Genomic DNA, 21,782 nt, shown 5'->3' with positions numbered 1-21,782 from the left:
ACGAGCTCTTTTTCTCAGTTTCTATGGAACCAGCAGAGCGGAACTAATATAGCGTCCGCATGTAGATGAAAGAATGAAGAGGAAAAAGGGCTTTACAGCTAAATTAATTAAGCAGATGTACCTGTCTAATTAAAGATGCACTGTCCCTTTTGTACCCTAGCTGCAGTACAAACAGTATTTAAATACACTCTCTATCCATTTCATCTATCAAAATATTTAGTAGGAACACTCAGATGAAGGTGATATTAGCAAGATGAGCTTCCCATGTATTATTAATAGAAGGGCTCCCAATTATGCACGAATGCTACAGCATATCTTTATAGCAATAGCATAAAAAACAGCTGCCCAAGTAGGTTACCAAACAGCACATTTGTAACAGGTAGGACTGTTATAAATGCCCTTGCCCAGCTTTACACGAGAGTTTGTGGCTGGGCCCCGTGCCGTGGGAGCAGCCACTGCCTCAGCCACGAGCTGGAATTTCTCAGCGCAAAAGACACAGATGACTCAGCCTGCATTGCTGGTGCCGGAGGATTTGGCTTCCTTTGATTTCAAATACATTCATTCTGAGATTCTAAAAGCTGCCCTCAAGGCTGGAAAGTCCAATTCCCATCCAAACCCCCCAAAGGTATTGAAAATTCTGACCTCCAAAATAACACAATATCCCCATAGCCATCTGGATAACCAGGGTCTTCCCACCTGGATTTACTCCACAGGCACAAAGAGGAAATTTGGCATGTACATCTCTGCAGCACTCCATACAGACCTGGACACACATGATCAAAGACAGCACCAAGGACCCAAATGCATTTACAGCAAGAGGACCAGAGAAATCATCTAAACCCAAAAGGCTCCTGGAGGCCTGTCCTCTCTGGAAGGAGATGGCACGTACCTCCTGCGTCTTCCCAGGCACAGAGGGCTCCAGAAGGACGTTGGAGCTCCTCCCCATCCCCTGCTCAAGGGGAATTCACACCCAAACACAAGGGAGAAAGAGAGGGAGACATAACAGAGGCATCAGACTCTGCACTCCTCTGAATCACACCACCACATCTCACCCCTGCCTTAGAAGCATTAAGGATGTGCATTTCCACAGCCAGAGCTAGCAAACAGTGCTGTGGTTTCCATCAAGGATCTTCCAGTTAAGAAGGACTTACCTGAGCATTTACAGCAGCCAGATCCAGCCAGAGCAAAGAAAAACCTGGGCACCAACCTGCCCGGGCACAGCTCAGTCGGGGCAGCCGAAGGTGGAACCCACGGTCAGCAGGAAATACAGTGGAGGAACAGCTGCTGCAGAAAAGCCTCTGGGACAGACTGGGAGCCTCACCTCAGCAGGAAAACAGAATTTAGTAACCTATCTGCTCCTGCAGCTCGTTATGTCCTTAATTGGGTTCTGAAAGTGATGAACCTGCAACCAGTTTTCTATGGCTCTGGGTATTTTTTCCAGTCGTTCTGAGTCTTCCCACCCGGCCGTGGGGTCGGGCTGCCGAACAGGGTGTCGGGGACAGCCGGTGCATTGCAAAGTGACCGCTTTGTCAGAACCTTCTAAGCAATCTGAGTTAACAAGGGAGTAAAAACCTCAGCACCCTGGCCTCAAAACATGGCAGTTGTCTGTGGGGAAAGTGCGCTGCAGAGCTGCAAGCGTTCTTCTTCCATTTGCTTTTGTGTTTGCTCGCAGCAGACTGACAGCGAGGTAGGCAGGTAGTGCCTGCGTAGTTTTGGTGGAGAGCGCTGCGTGTATTAAGACCCAGGCACGTCTAATAGCTTTAATAGCCTGAATTGGCTTCGTGGCTATTACACAGTTAAACAAAACCACTATTCACAGAATCACAGCATCAGAAAAAGATATTTGAATTAAACGGCGGAACCTCCCTAGCCACATTGCTTCACGCCTTGGAACACAAAACAAAAACCAAAAAACTTTTGCATAAAGCACAATTTCTTACTCTCTGAGCTTCACTCAGCCTTGGTGAGCTTCAGAGTTAACACAGCTTGGCTGACTGAGGATAACCTGCCGCTTCAGTGACTGGACTGCAAACATTACGGGGAAAGGTTTAAAATCAACTGTTACAGAAATCCTCATTAATTATAAGCTTTTTAATTTTTTGCATGGAAGGGGCTTAATGATACAGCTTTCTATAATCTCAAAGACAACATGAGGGTCTTGGTCAGCATTGATGTAAAAGGCATCTTCATAAAAATCCTCCAGTTCCTTGACATTCCTGTAATAGACTTCCACACGCTTCTCAACATTTTCTTCCTCATCTTTAGGGTTCTGCCTGAGACGGGCTTGGATCTCCGGTGTGGGTGCTGGTCTGAATGTAGTGTGGTATCTGGAGATGAGATACAAACACCACCACTTTAGCTCAGTTGAGGACACAGTGGCCATTTCCTAAGACAGTCCATGGTTTTGCCTACCCCAGTTCCTTGGAAGTGCCTCTTTCTACTCTAGGCTGGGGTTTCAAAACAACGAGTGGAAATTTCAGGGCAAGTAACCTGTCATCGCTGCTCTCAAGAATCCTGGATACTCAAAGCCAAGAGTTTCTCTTGGGGTGACACAGGGAGAGCGCTGCTGGTGTTTATAGACGTCGCACAAGGTGTGGAGAAATCTCTATTACGTGCCCAGCGCTCCACATTCAGATCCAACCTAACACGCATTTTACTTGTGATCTTTGATTCCTATCTTAAAAAAACCTTAAACCTTAGCATCTGTTAAAAATCTTTGCTGTGCTTCACTGTTACGCTGATGCTGGACATTAGTCAGGAAAAAAACTGCCAAACTTTGAGCGCTTTCTCTGCATTGAATCAGTGAGCCCAAACATAGCCCTGGGCCCTGGCACTGCTGAAGGACCTGTAACTTAAAATGTGTTTCAGGCTTTCAGACACTGGGGACTTTCCTGCCAAGATGCAAAAGTGCAGCAACAGGGCTGGGATCCCCAGTATTAACTTTTTAAGGTATTTTCTATTAGCAAGCACGTGGCTGAGTGCTTCCAGCAAGCGGCAGAAGGGCAGCGGAAGCACAGCCCTCGCTGGACACAACCTCCAAATCACCACAAGCTCGAGCTCTGAAGACAGGTATGCTTCCTCTTGATAAGCTGCTACTGGTAGGATTAACACCGTTAGTACTAAAGGTCACTGGAAGAAGTTAAGATGACACAAGTACTCTTCCTCGGTCTCTATTTCTGGGCAGATACCAGGTAGAGTGTAATTACTAACATCTTTTTTATAGTGGCTGAAGATAAAAAGAGGTTAATTCACTCCGAGGTAGGTTTTGGTTATTTCTAATTTCCAAAATGCCAGAATTTGGCTTCCCTGAATTCACAGTTGTAGGTTCACTCAACCAGTCAGCAGGCTTCAGCCAGCCAGAGGATTTTCATCACCGGAGTTGTGTCGCGGTGCCGCGGTCCAGCTCAGCCTGCCCAGACAGCTGACACCAAAAAGAATTCTGACGGCGTTTCTGCATCGCCAAAGGCTCCCAACAATCGCTAAAAGCTGTTCTGCAAACTTGTATTTAAATTTCCTGCCACAGTAATTCTACTTCTGAGTAAATAGCTCCTGTGCCCTAACACAAAACCAGTTTATCCCTCTTCCCGTACAGCCAAATTTTTCGGAAACTGTTGGGATAGATGCAAAACCGGGGAGAGCAGCAGCCTCTGTGTGTCTGCACAGAACTGCATTGCAGCTCCAGCTGGTACAGTGACGGGGACACGGAGTTCCTTCCACATTAGGATTACTCAGAGCACAGCTGAAAGCCGCCCTCGTCGCTGCGCTGTAGCCAGTGGTGCGGGTTTATCGTAATGCTGAGGATTAGATACACATCTAAACCAATTCAATTCACAATGAATTTGGAAGGAATAAAACCCAGAGTTTGGAAGAAGGAAGCGTGTTAACTGGAGCAGATACTGAACAGGCTAATCCTAATGATAAGAAATGCAAAGATGTGTGAATGATTTGCTTCATACCGTTCATTTCTTCTGAACAACTGCATCACTGCTTACTAAACCGAAGAGAGCAGTTACAGCAAATCACTGTTGCTGTCACAAGTTAATGTTGCACCCCGAGTGAGAAGTCTGAATAATCACGTATCACTTTGGGGCAAATCCAGTATTTATGGCCTTAATCTTTGAGGGTTCAGTATTTGTCTTTGATTTAATAGGATGCATTTAACCATTAGAAAAGTAAAATAGTGGTTTAAAATTTAAGTGTGGGGAATCATAGAAACAGAGCATGAGTGAAGCTGGAAATCCACACCATTTCCAGCAGGTATTTAGGAAGGTATTTCATTGTTACTTGTTCCCCAAAAAACAAGAGTGGAGAAGACAGCAAACCTGAAGGTCACTGGTGAGACAAGGTGATGTGACTGCCAGTGAGATGAACTGCCACATCTGAGAACCCAATTTTATAGTGACTCAGTGACTCAAACGAGTTTGCTCTGCTGAGCAGGAATTATATTAATATGTCACAGCAGACGGAACCATCACAGGAGCTGGGGGAAGTAAAATGCAGCAAGTTTTCCATTTTCCCCAGCTGGGAAGCCTTCAAAATTCCCATGGGAATGTCTGCAAACCATCTGCATTTAGGCTCAGTTTCAGACATCTTCCCTCAGCGTTATTTTACCAACCAATTTAGTTACCATTAAAATGTTAGACCTGAGCTACTTGCTGCTGTAGGCTCCAAGATTTTAAAACGCCCTATTCTGAGAACAGAAGCCTGCTGCAGCCGGGAGGTGGGTTGGTACTCGAGCAGCTATGAAAGTTTAAACTTTTCTTTTAAGGAATCCCTAAGCAAGAGTACAATATTCCTGAGTTTCCTTAGACTTCTATGAAGTCTATCTCGTGCTTTCATCTCACTGGCAGTCTTGAAAAGTGTTAAACATCAGGCATGAGTGCTAACCTTTCCCCGGTGATGGGATCAATCCTCCGTTGAGACAGCCGTTCCACGATGGATTCACAGGGGAGATTAAAGAAAAATACCCTATGGAGAACATAACAATGAGGTGCATTAACATCCTGAGAACATCACTCGTGACCTTCAGAGTATGAGTTAATCCTTACCCAAACAAAGGACACACACAAATGTGGAAGGGACCACTCGAACCTGCATCATCAGACGACGGGAGCGTACGCACGGGATCTCTTCTCCGGTTCTTCTCCTCACGTGTTGTGTAGTCTCCGAGCTCATCGAGGCAGCAGCTCTTTGACGCGCAACGTGTGTGGTGCTGTGTGCACTGACAGGGCTTAACGCACAACACGGCGTGGACACCAGTGACTGAAATACAGCTGGGGCCGATCTCAGTCTGTCACAGCTCGCTCACAACCCAGCCGGTACCTCTGAACGCCCTCTGGATCCAGCTTCTCAACCCAACTAGCAAATACAATCACAGTGACGTGCTGCAACAGGTAAATAAAAATCGCCACTGTTCCCGTCCAGGGCAGAAAAAGAGCTTGTCTGCCAACATCAGGCAGAATAATTACTCTTCCCTAATGACAGCACTGCACAACTCAGCGCCCACGGAAGGGGTTTAGACCACTCTTGCTGTTTTAGACCACTTCCACTTCTGCTGCCCTTGCCTCCCCACAGCCCCACAGCGCGAGTCCTCGTGCGTCCTTTAAAGCGGAAGGAGTGGTAAGACTTAATTCGCACCGCATTACGATGCTGACAACTCCCTGTCCCTTCCGTCAGCATCGCTCTGCAGAGAACAGGGCACGGAAGGCAGCTCAGTACGGCGTAACCCACTCGACAATCAGCCTGGCTGTTGAGACTGCTAAGGAGGATATATTAATGCTTAATTTTAAGATCAAAATCCGCAATTCCCATTAAGTCAGTACAAGACATATTTGCTCACCATCTTAAAAAGTCAGACCCTCAGTGTCAGTGGTGCGGGTTCCATGCTATGAACAGCCTTTTTTTTTCACCGGAGGACGGAGCGGACTTGCCAACTCATTTCACACCGGTTATGCAAAAGCCCTGATTTGACTCAAGGATGCGGCACCAGAAAACAATAAACACCGCTACTGACCCCGGTCACATTACGCTGTTGTGTATAAACTGTTGTGCCCATCTGACGTTGACTCCTCCTTGGCATTTTGGTTCATTAGACTCGTCCTGTTAATTTTTATATTCTCGTTCAGCAGCTCTTCAGCAGAAAATGGGCGACAAACTGCTGAGAACGAGCAGACGTGAGTCCCCCAGCTACTGGAGGCTAAAGCAGGTCCGGACAAAGATCACACTCGATGATTAACTCAGAACAAAATAAAAAATAAAGCTTCCTTTGACAACTTATGAAAATAAACTTTTACCAACCGAGCACGGCCTGAAGGCTGTAAAGATATCTTTCTTTATAACACACCTTCTCCTGCTGCTGCCTTCAAGGCCAGGCTTCCTATTTTCATTTTCGCCTGCCTCTCACAAAAGATGCCGTGTGCTTTAGACATTCACCAAAGGAACGTTTTACGCTGACTGGGTGGGAGCAGACCAGATGAAAGGCTGAGCTTTACCTTGGCATGCACATAGCAGATTACTAGAATCCTTTGTAGGATTTAAAGTTATGAAAATCGTCTCTCTCTTCAAATGTTTATAGATAATGACTTCTATTCACACTGTGGTAACAAAATAACAGCCAGGAATAAAACATTCAAGATCTCGGAGATTCCAAAGACAGGAAGAGAACAACGGTTTCAACACTCTTTTATCCCTTACACTCTTAACATTTTGTTTTTCTTTGTTTCTGTTGCCCAACAATGGCACAAAACCGTGATTGTCAGAACAGGTAACAGCTGATGATATGTCTCGGGATGAATATTCTAGTAGAGAGGAACAACATTTATACAGTCATGATAATTGATACGGCTTCCTATTATATTCTGAAATAAACAAAACCACTAAAGGATTATAACCTGGCATATCAAGAAAGCTTGTCGTAATTCATAGTTACTAACTCAAAAAGTATTAAGGTATTTGAATCAGAAGAGCCTAAAAAACTCCACTTAAAAAGCTGCCAACAAAATGAACTCTGAAAGCCTTGTCTGAGATTCCCTTCTTTTTTATACAAGATGCTTCTTATTATCCAGTCTGGTGTCACCATTAAAGAAGAGTGTAGGGGGAAGGTGTGGGAGAGCGTAGACATCCCTGCTAATATGGATTTTTTTTTTCCCCACACACACCGTGTAACGGCGCACACGGAATACACTATACAACAGCACAGACTCCGAATCCAATGGTCCTCCCAACGGAAGGTGGGGTGCCGTACCCTGCCGTACCACGCAGCTCCTGCAGATAAGAGAAAACATCACTCCCCGGGGCTGTCAGCTCAAAATTGTTCTGAAGCAGGGAAAAAAGATGAAGGGGAAAAACACTGACAGAACTACCGTCTAGACTTAAAATACTTCCAATTAGAAAGCTTTATTATCATTTTGAAGGAGACACATACCACACACGGTCTATTATGCAGCCCCTGGAGGCTTACTCACACGCGTATGTACATGTATGTGCTCTCTGTGGAGTGCTAGCCTTGGGTCCTTCAGCTCCCCGAGGTATTTCTGGGCAACGTGTCGCCTGTGTCCTTCTCTCAGGCTGCTACGACTCTGAGCGCTTAACAAACTTGCCCTCCAACCGTCCAGGTAACATGTTTGTTGGATTTCTCTTGGAAATCCTCGTAAGATAGAGGGCTGCATCCACGACCTTGATCGAGCATTTAGAGCAGGAACTGGAAGAACTCCCAAGTGCTGGATTCATTTCCAAGCAGAGCTTGGCCCCTTTCACATACCGACGGTAATTTTTTTTTTTCACATAAATGCATCCTCTGTAAAGCTCACTTTAGGAATCAGCCAGGCTTTGTATGTTGTAATGTGTCACAACTTCTATCAAGGGGAAATATGAAACAGATGTCATCAGAATTGGTAGACAGGGAGGCGAGGAAACACAGCCTCCTATCAAAGTATACTACGTTAGACTGCTGGATTAGCATCTAGCGCAGCTTCTGCAGCCGAGTTGGCAAGCTGTTAGCTCCGCTCCGCAGCGGGTGAACAACGTCAATCAGCAGCAACGCCAGGCGCGCGCCGCCGAGGGCTGGGCAGAGATGCACCACGAGTCCTCGCTCCTGCATCGTGGGCGCAGCGCCTGCCCGGCGGCAACCGAAAATCATTGGCATCTGGCTACAAACCGGTGCTCGGGGGGTATAACCGGGCAGAGCCTCTCAGCCCAGGTCTCTGAGGACAAATGTCCCCCAGCTACCGCTGAGCGGTACGGCGCTGCTGGACGCGCGACTGGAGCCAGGTGATTCCTAAGCAAAGCTCTGTCCTCTCTCCTTTGTTCTCTCTCCCAGGAGAGGGAGGTGAGAGAAGGTCCAGTCCTGACAGCCGGCTTTCACAGATAATAAAACTGTGAACACAAATGTTAAAAGGAAAAAAAGAAAATCTTGTGTCAGAATCCTGCCTCTTCCTCCCTGCACTTGACATCACTTACCTAATCTATTACAGCTTTCAGATACATTAGAGAGATTAAATTCCAACAAATTAATAATGTTGATGACACCTTCACTGTGTACCTAGTCAAACGAGAACGAGTCGCCTTTGGATGAGGATGAAACATATAAGGTCTCTAAGAGCTGGAATATAACGTTCTTTTCCTACCGGCCATCTGGCATTCCAAAGGGGCGTTCCAATCGCTTCTGGCTATTCGGACAGCATAGTTTAAGATCTCAGAGGTCACCAGAGCATCCTGATGCCTTCCCCTCACAAATGGAGAGAGGAGAAGGTAAAAGTATGGGTGGTGTAAGTTTTATTTCACGCCTGATTGTCAGATAGCATTTTTGGAAAAATGCGTCCCAACCATACAATAAATGAAGAAAGGTTTTTCGATCTACACAACAGCATTCATCTAATCCTGAACTGCATTTGTTCCAGATGGCAAGCAACCTAGTTAATCCACGTTATTAACAATTGACAGTGCTCAGAGTTGTCTTCGGGAGAATTTTTTTGGTGGCGGTTTTCCTGGTTTGTGGATATAATGTCACTGACTCAAAGTGCCTATAATGGAAAAATTACGAGTATTGCCCTAAGAAAAGTAAATGCTGTGTGCCTGAATTCCGGTGGCACTGAGCTTGGGACTAAAGCACGCTGCTCCTGCGTGCTGACAGTCACCTTCCAGGATGGCTCCGCTGCCTTGCCAGCCGCCGTCACATCTCAAGAGAACCAAAGCTCTGCCTGTAAGCCACGGCCTTCTGCCGCTGTTGGTCCTGTAATTTAAACATCGCTGCTTGAAGAGGCTGACCCAGGTGGATCCAGATGTTGACTGTTCTAGACCTGGGCTGTTTACTTAGATCGGTTTCTCATCCTTGGCATCTCCCGTTACCTGGAGTTGCTCTGGATTGACACTGCTGGAGGGGAGCCCAAAGCCAAGCCCTTTTTGTAAAATTATTGTCTGTGAAATTTGACCTGTACCATTAAATCTAATTGAATTCATACCTTGTTTTCATTTAAGGATGAAAAGTGATGCAACGTGATACCTGAGACAGAATCCTGACTCCCTAGCTGGCTTTTAAAAACACAGACTGCTGGCTTGCTTGTGGCTACACCAGGGCCAGGTGAAGCCTTGCAATAAAGTGAGGCTGCTTGAATTAAAAAAAAAGAAACCAACACCAAACAACACCGGGCCACTTTTAATGTAGCATTTAAACTTTTGAGTTGAAACTGCAACTTTAAAAATAGCAAGCTATTAATCTTTCCCTTATTTTCTTGACTGCTCTATATCTTCTCCCTCGTAGGCAGGTACCAGCTGCCATATTCCCATTCTTCACGCTCTGCACTCTGCAAAAAAAAGAGGCCCCTGCTGGCCAATTCTTGTTTAAAATTGTGCATAATTGATAGTGGCAAATCTACCCCAGCTGTGTCTAAAACCTCTCCAGGGGCAAGAAAAACACTCTCTGTGACTGTCATTAACTACTAAATTAGCAAGTGCTCCTGGCAGTTTACAACCTACCACATCAGTCTGCTTTAAAAAAAAAAGAATGTGAAGATCAGATGCCTGTGTGATCTCAAAGTTACAGCAAACTTTGCTGGCAGAACTTTGACAGAACCCCAGCTAAATGAGAGCAAAAGAGAATGGGAAAGAAAGCAAGAGAGAGAGAATGAAAGAGAGGGAGGAAGCGATGCAAAGTTTCCCTCTTTTCCAGCAGACAAATAGCAAATGTCAAATTCAAGGCCAGAAAATTGAGCCTTTCATAAGGCACAGTACATCGTGCTCAATGTGGAGATATCAATACAGCGTTATCTGCTGCTAGGGCACAATTCCCCATGGAAAATAACTCTCCTGGAGGACTTAGTTCTGGCAATGCAATGCCTACAAGTTTTGTAATTGAGATATAAAGCTGAAAAGGAGATGAGGCTGTTGAGGTGTATGGATGCAGTAGCCCTCTAAAAGGCTACCACAGGTAAAAGCCTTATGAGATCACTGGCACAAATGCGAGCTCCTCCCTTTGGTTCACAAAACAGAGCCAAAGCAGGCGGAGAAGGAATAACACAGTTCTCGCAAAAGGATGGAAAAGCCTGGGGGGGCGTGATGGACTGAACTGGCAGAGACACAAGTGCCATCTCTAGCAGCTGTCCTGAACTGGCTAATCTGTAAGAGCCATTGTTAAAGTTGACCACGGTTTTTGGTTTTTAAAGTTTCCAAAAAACGCACAAAACTATAGAAACTTCTGGATCACACAGGGACCACAAGCCAGACGGGTGGGATGGCAGGCTTGGCCGGGATACAAGAAAAATCTGCATTGCAAAAAAGGTCTTTTTCTTGGGTGGCACCATTGAATTGCCACAATAATATGGCAAATCTAGTTAGTGGTTCAAGCCGGCAGGTACAAGGAAGTTCAGATTTGAATCCAAGTGACTAATCCCAGCTAAACCCCAGGTCATCTCGTCTTTATCGACTTTCTAGCCAGAGATACCTGACTCGGATCTCTCAGTTCCCCTAAAGAATGCTCCCTTTCCTGTAGTATAAAGACACTTTGACCTGAAAGCTTGGCTAAGGCTCTTCTCAAGAACTAGGGGCCCAGCCACAAGATCCTGAACACATTTCCATAATTACATTCTGTACCCCAAAATCCCCTCTTAAAAATTAACCTGGTTACATAGATCCCATCTGCCTTCCCCCCAGTCTCGTTCACGTTTCTCTCGCTGCAGCTATACACCAGGTATTTTGCCCATGGGTAACCAGACTGCAAATGATCTTCTGAGGCTGCACTACCGACTGGACATGGATCTTGGTTTACTTCCTGCCCTGAATACTGCTTCTGCATGTCTCTGCAACGGATGAACCGATCCTTACCTCTTATTTATGGAAGGAGCTGTTGGGAGGTTTTATTCACTGACGTCTTTCAAATTTTGGGATATCTTCTGATGAAAGATGCTTGATTCTATTTTGGGAAGTAATTTCACCCTCTAGGTTTTGACCATAAGGGAAAATCATTGCATAAACGCTAAACCACAGGTTAATCGGCACAAGCGTTTCGCTCATTGAGCTCCTATAATGATTCGTGTGATGACAAGCTACTTCCAGACACTGTATCTTTCTTTTCAAATGGATGCATTTCTGTCGAATAACTACAAAAGGCAGCTAAGCGGGGCACAATTCCCAGGACATGGCTTCTGGCCAGGGGAGCGAGATGAACAACATCCTTCGTAGCTGCAGATGTTCCCTCCCTTCAGCTCTGTTAGATGTGCTCAGCCTCCAGCAGCCCAGGCAGCGGAGGTGGCAGGGTCCCTCCCGCATCCCACCCCAGCAGCGTCTCAGCGGGTACCACACCAGCTTACGCAGGGGAAAGAGGCACAGCCCTGCGGGTAGCACCGAGTGTGTTTTACGGAACAACAGGCTGGATCTCGAGCTGGGATACAGCAACGTAGCTCCACTGGCGTCACGCAGATTTACACCAGCGAAGAACCCCGGGCCTTTTGGCAGCGAGAGCCATTCCACACGACGGTGGTCTGAAGAGCTACCGGCTGTGTAAACGTTACATAAGCACAGCGAAAGGCATATACAGAGCAAATGTTTTCATACTGGGGGCTTCAATGCATTTTTTAAAGCTTCTTTTGAGAAGGCAATATTAACTCTTGCCATGTGCAGTAAGTGGCTTGGATGCATTAGTACCTCCATTCAAAACTGCTTTACATTTCTCCCCTCATTTTTATTCTTTGCCTCCTTCCTACTCTCAGCTGTTATTCTAGCATCTTTGCATTCCCCCTGGAGTTCATTCCAGCAGTGCTTTATGAATCACCGAATAAGATGGCAGCCAGCGCTGCTTTAGAGTAATGTGGCTGGCACGATTTCCACTAGCCGCAAGGTTAATCAAACTCAGTTCCAGATAATCGAAAGCCTCTGCAGCCCCAGAGGCCCGAGGTCAGGAACCTGAACCCGCTTCCCCAAACGCAGTCATGTTTCCTTAGATGCTTGCAACCCTCCCCTGCAATAATTAGATTCTGCAAAGCAAATCTTGAGCGGAGCAAGAACTCCAGGGTTAAGCACTAGCAAACTCATATCAGAACTGATGCCTTTGCTACCTCTCTGCAGCTCTTCTCTAGTACCTCCTGCTCCTAATGAGGAAATCTATACTTTTCTTATTAAATAAATGGAATCAAACTTACAGTAAATGATGTTTAATACCGTGTTCCTGTAAAATGCTACGTTAAACTCCCCCCATCATTTAAACACTAACTTTTGTTGTTGGTAGGATATCTAGTATATAAAATAAAATAAAAATAAAGAACTGACACCAAAAAAGTGTGTGATTTGGGGGCAAGAGGAGGGAATAAAAGAATGGATTATAATGTGTCATTTTATATGTGTGTCAAAGGAAACCAATTTCATAATAGGGAATAAAAATTCCCTGTTTAAATACTGTCAAATAAATCCTCAAATGTAATAGGGTTCACTTCTGGGGAAAAGCAAACTAAATCTGATTAAATATTAATGTGGCATAGTATTAATTAAGAGAGAAAAAAGTCCATCAAGAGAACCCCAATATGTTTACTGTGTCCCCAGGAAGCTGGAAAATTTCACAATCAAGTGTGTAAATGTTCTAAAAAAGGGTCCTGAATATTTTATGAATATTTGTCATAAAACAGAAATAATAACCACTGTGCAGAGCTATTAGAATTAATATTTATGCTGCCCGCCATGAAATATTCATGGGGACAGAGAAAGGGGGGCCCGTAAGACAAGAATTAATTTACATTGGGCTTGGTTTACCCGCTGGCTTGATGTTTAAAGACGGGTTGACAAGGCTCCAGATGAATCCGTCAGTCACTTGCAGCAGTAGGTGGGGTGAAGGCGGGGGGAAACGGGTCCAAGCTGCTGACAGCTCACAGATTGAGTTTCTGACAGCCCTTAAAAAACCTAAACGGCCCCCCACCTTTTTTTCCTTCTTCCATTGCCCAAGGCGCTCTGTACTGCCACCGTTCATCCGATCTCCCCTTCCATCTGCTGAAATTAAGGAATTAATGAGCGCTATACACTTTACAGCGGGCCCCAGGAATGTTTACTGGTGATTAAATTATAATGCAGCCAAGCTGTATAATTCATGAACCAATTAAAGGAAGTGTTAGTTGATTTGATGGGATGAGGACGTACAAAAAGCATTTAACTAATAGGGAACCGTGGGCTGCCGGTCGCTTTGGCTTTCTCGGATTACGCGGCTAATTGCTCTGCTTTATAGGGCTGTCACAGATAGCCATACATATTTCATTGTTCCCAAATACTTCAATTGTTTGCTTTTGTGTTGCTGCTGTAATATGTAGAAGCCCAGCCAAACTTCAGTGTAGTTAAAGCACCACTCTGCAAAAGGCGGCTGCTGCGGGAGGAGGGAGGAACGAGAGGGGCAGGAGGAGAAGGCTGGCTGACAAAGGAGTAACTTAAAGCCCCAGAGTTAAATGTCACTCAGCAATTACATGATTAAAAAGGTGCAACATACGATAGTCTTTTGTTTTACAACTTTTTGGACACTAATATTCTATGCTGACTTCACCGCGGAGAAAATATTGGTACGCTAAACTGCATTTCTTTCTTTTGATACTGAGGAGCAATAGAAGAAGGTGGACAGGGAAGTATATTTAAAAAAATCCAGCAGGGAGGAGCTAGATTGCTGTGGTTATCGAGAAGAATACATCGTGCTTTAACGTACATGGTTCGATATTCTAAAATACATGAGAGATGAAGGAGGTTGATTTCCCATCTGGGAGAATGCTCAATGTCTAATTCAGAGAGCCGCTGAGTCGGGCTAGTCACACCAACAACTTCAGTTTATTACGCAAGGAATGGGGGAATTTACCATTTCTGCTGTTTTACAAAGCGCTCCCCCCGCAGCTGACAGGCCACAGGATTTGATGAAACGGATCCTCTTGATTTGAAGAGGCCTATCAGTCACGTTACTCCTCAGTCAAAACCAGGCACATTCTTCTAGCAATGAAATCCCCAACCCATCTACAGAAATACATGCACTGCTGAAGAAATCGGGTACTATCAGATAAATATCACAAAAACATGAACTAACTTGTGCGTAAACCCTGAAATCTATTGAATAAAGAACAAGCTGGGTAAATACGCTATTTCTGTAGCTCAGTGATGAAGACTGCCAACCTCTGTGCGTCCCCAACCAGGTATATTGCCACCCACCTGAGGAACACCATGGAAAATTTTGACCTCCTGTCTAATTTAGAGCTTTACATTTCCAAGCGTTGTACGAACACCAACTAAATGACTTTTGAGACATCCTATTATGCAAAGCTTATAATCAAGTTCATCCCTTTCCTTGCACCCGTTCCCTCCAGGATTTGGCTTCGGAAGGCAGTCCCTGCGGAGTGCGCTCGCTGGCGCCCCAGTACGTGCCTCTCCTCCTCCCGTGCTCCACCCCACAGCACAGAGCACGAAATCCCCTCTCCAAATCCGCCCTGATGTTAAAAAGGTAGTACGCCAAAAAAAAAAAAAAAAAGAGAATTAAACAGTTTCCTTTATTCAGAACTACTATATATTGTTAGTTTGTCCCTAGCTTCTGGGTTAAGTAATGCAGAACTTTGGTTTAAGACATTAGTTTAATAGGTAGTCTCCGAAATAAGGGGTAACGACACCAGTTACACAGCAGGAAAACTTGCCGTTAACCCACTGCGTGGCTGAGTAAAATGGAAATTGGATTGCCTGTTCTAGGAAATAGAAAGGTTAAATCGTCTGGGAGATAAAGTTGATCCTAAACTCACCTAAGCGGGCAGCGCCTAGGGTCTGAACTCTGGCCAGATAACCGTCTGGACAGTGGCACACCCAGCTGAAAGCCAACATGTGATCTCGGTAGGCTTTGAATTACACCAGCGTTGGATTAAACACATCTGCAATTGGGTAAAATCCATTAAATACATTTATGACACTCAGCACCTGGGATAACAACAAAGTCTGTGTGTCCGTGGAGGCAAACTAAAACCTCACGCACTGGCCCCGGAAACAGCGAGCTGCAGCAACGTGGGCCTTACGTGGGGAAAAAGCAGAGGTGGGGCGCGGGCCCAGGAACCACTTTCTGCCAGTGTTTACTCGCGGGAAGCATCAGAACTTGGCAATGTCAAGAAATCAGAGGCACTGCAGCAAATATTTTCTTTGTTGCTTTTGAAGCGCCCCAGATACAATCAATCGTACAAAAAACCTCCTATATTTTGGTTCAATGTGGAAAGGGCTATTTGCATTTCAATATGTTCAACTTATCCTGCCAATAAAGACATGGAATCACGAAGAAGAGATCAGGCCACTGGAGTGAAAAACAAGAGATGACATCCTGCAGACCTTTCAGATAAAACAGCTCCTTGCTTGTAACGTTTCTGTTGACGTCCCAATATTTCTGAATGATTGGGTTTTCAAATGAGATCAGTCAGCATGCAAATGAGGAAACAGGATCAAGACATCTTCCGTATCTGATTGGATAGAGAAATTATCAAAAGACCCTTTTTTCATATCAAATTTCCATCACAAAAGGTCAAACTTTCAGCTCCTGTTACTTTTGCTAACTGCATTTCACTGTGCCTGCCAGCTCATTGCTGCTGCTGTTTCCAGAGGAAAAAAGAGAAGTAACAAATGAGTACATCTTCTCCCACATCTGTCATACAGGATGGACAAACATTTTCTAATCTTATTCTATTTTTCTCTACAGCCCTCAAAATCCTTGCAGCCAAAACATCACTTCTAACCTGATTAGCTATTCCTAGGTTGTTTTCATTTTTCTTACAGGTTCTCCTCTTATTTTCTAGCCCGCAGACTGGCAAGAGCACCAGCTGTGTTGCCGGAACGTTTTGTTCTACAATTTGGCCATTTAAAATACTTTTTGATATGTGCTTTTCTAAAATATATTTCCTTGTGCTGGCTGGCGGGACTGATGCCTAAATTCTCAAGTAACGGATGTTCCAGAAAAACAAAAGACAAAGAGAGAGCATCATTTCCCCCGAAACCCTCACGCGGTTGTTTCCCCTTGCAGTCCGTCCCTGACAACAAACGCTGCCTGGCCTTCCGTAGGTTTGGATCCGTTCCTCTGCTGAACTTCTGATCACGGCCCGAGACTCCAAGGCTTTGCCCTGCCTACTCAAAACACTGCGCTCATGCAAATTCAGAGGAGTTACAGCCTTGTGTCCCAGCAGAGGAGTAGCTCAGCACCCCTAAGAGTCATCCACTGCTTTTCTAGGTTTAAAGGTGAATTTTGGAGTAGCAGAGCTAGCAAGTGGGGCAAGCACAAGAAGATGAAGACGTTAGTAAAAAGGGCAGGACTCGATGTAGTTGTTGCTACTGGTCCCGTAAAAGAATCTCTCTTAACGTTATTATCATTGCAACGTATATAACCCATCAGATTAGTACCTAGAGATTTCTACTCTTCTGATTTTCTCTGTTCTTCTTATTACTCAACAACTAAATGTTTCACAAAGCCATTTCCTACAGAAATATTTATGTTCCCAAATGTTTATTGGCCCCTCTATCATGATCAAGCTTTTACGAGCACTCTATACAGAACTCTGAATTAAATACATAATTCCTGATCTATCAGATCTTGGCTTGATGCTGTGTTTGTCTATTTTATACAGCAAGGCACTGTGACAAACTACAGAACACCTTACAGAAAAACTAATTTATTCAGTAAAGATATTTCTATCCAGCACTGACTGCATGGGTTAGTGATTACAGAAAGCTAATGAGGACCAGGAGGACGTAGGGTTTAAATTCCAGCGCAGACACTCGCTCAGTGCGTTAGTTTCCTGAACAACCTTTTCAGGTGATTTCCACCCGACTGCGGACGTTAGGCTCGGTACCACCACGTGCTGGAAAGGAGATGGAAGATGCTCCTTGTAAACGTTACACAACGGCTTCTCCCTCGCCTGCTCCACAGCACACAGGCGTCCAAAGCTACGCAGAGCACATTACACAGAGCACGTCACCCTCGGTCGGTGGCAACTGATGCGACCCGCTGTTCTCGCTGGCAGCTGCGAGTGACCAGTAAACAGCGCAGACCGTTAGCTGGTTCCAGGAGCTATTCTCCCAGATTACTTCCTTCGTCTCTGACTTTTCATTTTTCTTCTCCTTTTGACCAAAGTGCCTGTGGTGATTTGTGAATGCCTGTACCTGTCTAGTAAACTGAAATTTTGGCCTCTTTACCACATCAGGTCAAGGCGACGTTCTCAGCTCCGCTGTACCCAACAAAAGCCAGACGCAGGGAGACTTTGTGCATCCAAGTTCTCCAACAGCAAAGTAGCGGTGATTGTATTTTATCTATGGGACTCTTCACCAATCTATTACTAGTGAAACACTAATCATCAGGCCACCTAAATGGATATCGAGTCACTCTCTGAAAGGTTAGAATTTGTAGCATTCTCTTTTTTTCCCGGGACAAGCCTGGTCAAAGGTTGGTCCAGGCTGAACTGGGTAATTCAGTCACTAGGTGAGCTCTGCAGTTCACGTGGTTCAATAATGGGCTCTTCAACGTAGCTGAAAAAATCTAAAAGGATCTGCTGGCTGGAAGCTATATTTGATATTCAGATACATTCAGAACTGAGGTGTGCGTTTCTAACAACAACTAACTGTGTGGCAAGTTACTCAGTCTGGGACTCAGGCAACTTTTAAACTGAGTGGTTTTTTTCATCTAAAAGACACTATAGTTCAAACAAGACTCCGTCTGAATCTGTTGTGAATTACAACGTGTTTGGAATTAACCAGACAGATTCCGACATCTAATCAAAAAGAAAAAGATGGACTTTTATTCTTAGAACTGTTTTAAATAAATAAAAAAAATGATTCCTGTTCCTTAAAAGGCCTAACAACTTTGCGTAACTGTTTGTACTGAGAAATAAATTGGAGGTAAGGGCACTCGCCTTCACTCACAGTTTGTACATACCAGAAAAATGCGAAAAGCCAAATGTTTACAGTTATTCTCTCCCTAATACAACACAGAATCCTGCCTAACACCACAATGAAAAAAACCTTTTACAAAATCAAATCCTCCAGCTCTTTCAAGGGCAAAACTCCCAGATTATATAACAAATCAGGATTTTTCAAAATATGCTGTTCATACAACCACACAAATTCACTGGCACAGCCCTACCTTGTGCACCATGTAAGAATTGGGCATATTTAGAAAGAGCAGACCTTCACAGCACGTTTTTGCAAGGGCAGGGAGGAACCCAGAACAGGTTTTTGTGTACGCTCCCAGTAAAGAGCTTACGCTGCCATTACCATAAATCACCCCAGAACGTCAGCAGTGATATAGCATCTTTCATTAAAAAAATACTGCAGCTTCCTTCAGAAGGACTGCCACTTGCCATTTCTTTTAGGTAATCAGATAGCTGTTAATTAATAAACCTGTCAGGTGAATCGTCCTACTCCGGTCATCATTATCCATTCTGTAACAGAATCCTGCTATCATCACTGCTACCCACCCCATAGCTTCCAGCTCAATTAACTTAATGCTATGCAAATGAGAGGCTCTCCTCATCATTAGCTTATAGCCCACAAATGTTAATAACATAATTGGGCCTTCAACAGGGTAATTAGACACGATTTCTTCCATTAGTCTTACAAGGCTAATTATTGTTGATAGGAGAGAGGGGATGAGTCCCAGTGCTGCATGCAAAGAGGGGCATCTGGTTAAAGCAAATATAGACAAAACATCAACAAGGTAAAACAACAGTTGAGATCTATAGCAGGGTCAGGTAGGGGTGGGGGAAGGAAGGCGGCGTGATGAGAAACTTAGGAACCGCTGGAAAAATCCTCTGCAAGGCAGGAATTCAACCCAAACACCCAGCCTGGATATGGAGCTCTCCTCCACTTCGCAGTAAAACAACGTGGTGCTTAATAAATCAGAGGAAGCTGCTCACACGTTTTTGCAGACAGGACAGTTGGAAGCTGTACTGCTCGGACTTCCTATGTTTGCAATGCAAATACACAGCCAAAGAAGGACGTAGCAGAGACTTCAGGAACGAATCTGCTCCTAGTTCTCCCTTGTCGTTATGTCCAAGCTTCTCTCCTGCCATCGTTGGGTTTGCTGTGTTTTAGTGGATGATTTTTCTGAGTAACAGCTACTTACTGAAAGAATTACATAACTGGAATACAAGAATTCTTTAATAATGACTGAGCAAAATGCATTTCAGCTATTTATTAATGGAAAGTTAATAAAGACCTGGATTCAGAATAATGGTTAATAAAAACCTGGATTCAGAATAATGGACATTTTTAACAAAACAATGGCAGCAAGTTTTCAGGCTGTGATTATATTTTGAATGGTGGAATGAAAGCCAAGGGCTTGCTCCTATACCAGTTAATTCCATGCAGTCTCATCCACAGAGGTTAGAAATGTACAACTGGAGTCAGAATCCCGTGAGGAAACTGTACTTGTAGAAGGAGAAAGTAAACTTTACCAAAATATGGCAAGTTCGCTTTGACAGTTCAGTGTTTTACTGCAAACACTGCTAAGAAAAATATATGTTAATGTGACGAGTCCAAAGAACTCAAAGGGTGGAGACGCCTCATGGTTTCTTTATTTTGTTTGTTTTCTTTAACTCTGGGGCAAATTCATGGCCAATACAAGTCCTTTGATTTCACTGCTAGTATGTGAGGAGGAACTCTTCCTATATATTTGGCCTGAAAATCAGCTTAAAGTATGCTCATGAAAGTAGCAACACGTACTAGAAGGTTAAAGGAAACGATTGGGTTTTAACCTGCTGTAAATTTGGTAATTATCTCAAAAGAACAGACTGTCCTCTGGATCGTTCACTCAGTGCATATCAGTGGGCTATTAATCAGCATTCATATCAGAACAATATTAGACTACACTTTTTTAAAAAGTAATTTTTATCATGCGCAAAGCATGACAGTGGTCTTACTGAGCTCAGAAATACAGCACATGTCAGGATGACATCGAAACGCCTCTATGGGACGGATAAAAGCCTTACTCAAAATGTACTTCAAGCCCTACAAAGGACAGAGTTCTGTAACACGGAATTTTGTAAACACAATGTATTTAGAGACAGAAAATATGATCCTTACACAGCACAAAACCACTGGGTCACCACTTACACCTGAGCCAAAGGAAGCCAATTTAAGTGACGGTGATTAATAAATTTACGTGACTGCAGGTGATCCAGACCACCAGAATCCGATCCAGTGCATCCGTCAGACAGAAGGGATCATTCCCACATCTTTCCTGCAGAACAAGCTGTGGCAATATTCAGCTCTGCTTTCTTAAATTGCCCTGCACTTGCTAAATTTACTTACTAGAAAATTCTGAGCAAATACCTTGTTCCAAGGCAAACAGCAGTAAATCCCCTGATGTTTTAATGAAGATTACACTTTCTAATCCTCATGGTAATGACAAACTAGTCTCCATTCAACATGCAATATTGCTTGACAGTTTTAATCACCCAAGCCGTGTTATATTTGCTACAGACTGATGCTCTTGTCTTCCCAGATCTTCAGCGTGGAGAATCTAAGCAAAAGCAGCGCGATGCCCGTTCTGCCGGTGGGTTTCAGCACGGGCCAATCTTGCCAGCAGCACTAGCTCTGAGCAATGGCTTACTCTGGGATTAGTCTCGGATCCAAAGAGCCTACTAAATCAGAGCACAGCTGGCACTAGGTTTGTACTGCAGAATTCCTGAATTCTAGTAATCGTGGAGTTCAAAGGTAACACACAGTTGTAATGCAGTTCCTCCGAAAGCACTGCTCCTCTGCTCTCAGGATCAGACAGCAAATGCAGGAACAGACTTTCATAAACTCAGTTTTAACCTGTACAGAGGTAAGGGTGACCTTTCTACGTTTACTCAGAATAATATTCGGTCAACTTTTGCCACCACACCACTGCAGTAAATGGTAGGAGATCGACACAACGTGAGACACCTGACAACACTGGACGGCCCTCCTTTTCCCGTCGTGCTTTCTCAGACACTAAGTGCCTCCATTCACAGTTCTCACACATGCAAAACTCTCAACGGTTTTATCTACACGTCTTCTCTTACCCAGTGCAAATTAAAATGCTGCCACGCCATTAGATCTGAAGCTTTACTCCCTCAGTTATTTTTCAAAAGTTTTTCTGGTTCCAGTCAGATCTTGAAACCAGTACCTTCCTTACAAAAAGCTCCTAAATCTTACAAAATCAGAATTGTATCTATATGGTTCTTATTTATGTGTGAACTACTGAAGAAATTAAGGTAAAATTTTGAAAATGACTGCTTTAGTTCATGAAGAACTATTCAGAATTGACAAAGCACATCATATTTTACCCTGCTGAGATCAAT

At 44.3% G+C, this 21,782-nt stretch overlaps 1 protein-coding gene across 4 annotated transcripts in view; it reads right to left on the bottom strand.

The window, feature by feature from the left end:
- Window positions 1-1,746: 1,746 nt before the first annotated feature.
- AK8 (adenylate kinase 8) overlaps window positions 1,747-21,782 on the bottom strand; it is a 70,723-nt gene continuing 50,687 nt past the window's right edge. For 3 of the 4 annotated variants that reach the window (XM_054849032.1, XM_054849034.1, XM_054849035.1), the window contains 2 exons: window positions 4,888-4,968; window positions 1,765-2,327 (listed from right to left, as the gene is read on the bottom strand). In XM_054849032.1, coding sequence (XP_054705007.1) covers window positions 2,081-2,327; window positions 4,888-4,968 — 328 coding nt within the window. In that variant the 3' untranslated portion in view covers window positions 1,765-2,080. Of the gene's footprint in view, window positions 2,328-4,887; window positions 4,969-21,782 lie in introns of all 4 variants that reach the window. The other variant, XM_054849033.1, reaches the window with a different exon arrangement.

The sequence above is a fragment of the Grus americana genome, chromosome 20, assembly GCF_028858705.1.
Source record: "Grus americana isolate bGruAme1 chromosome 20, bGruAme1.mat, whole genome shotgun sequence".
Classification (NCBI taxonomy): Eukaryota; Metazoa; Chordata; class Aves; order Gruiformes; family Gruidae; genus Grus; species Grus americana.
This window is presented reverse-complemented; position numbering and strand designations above follow the sequence as displayed.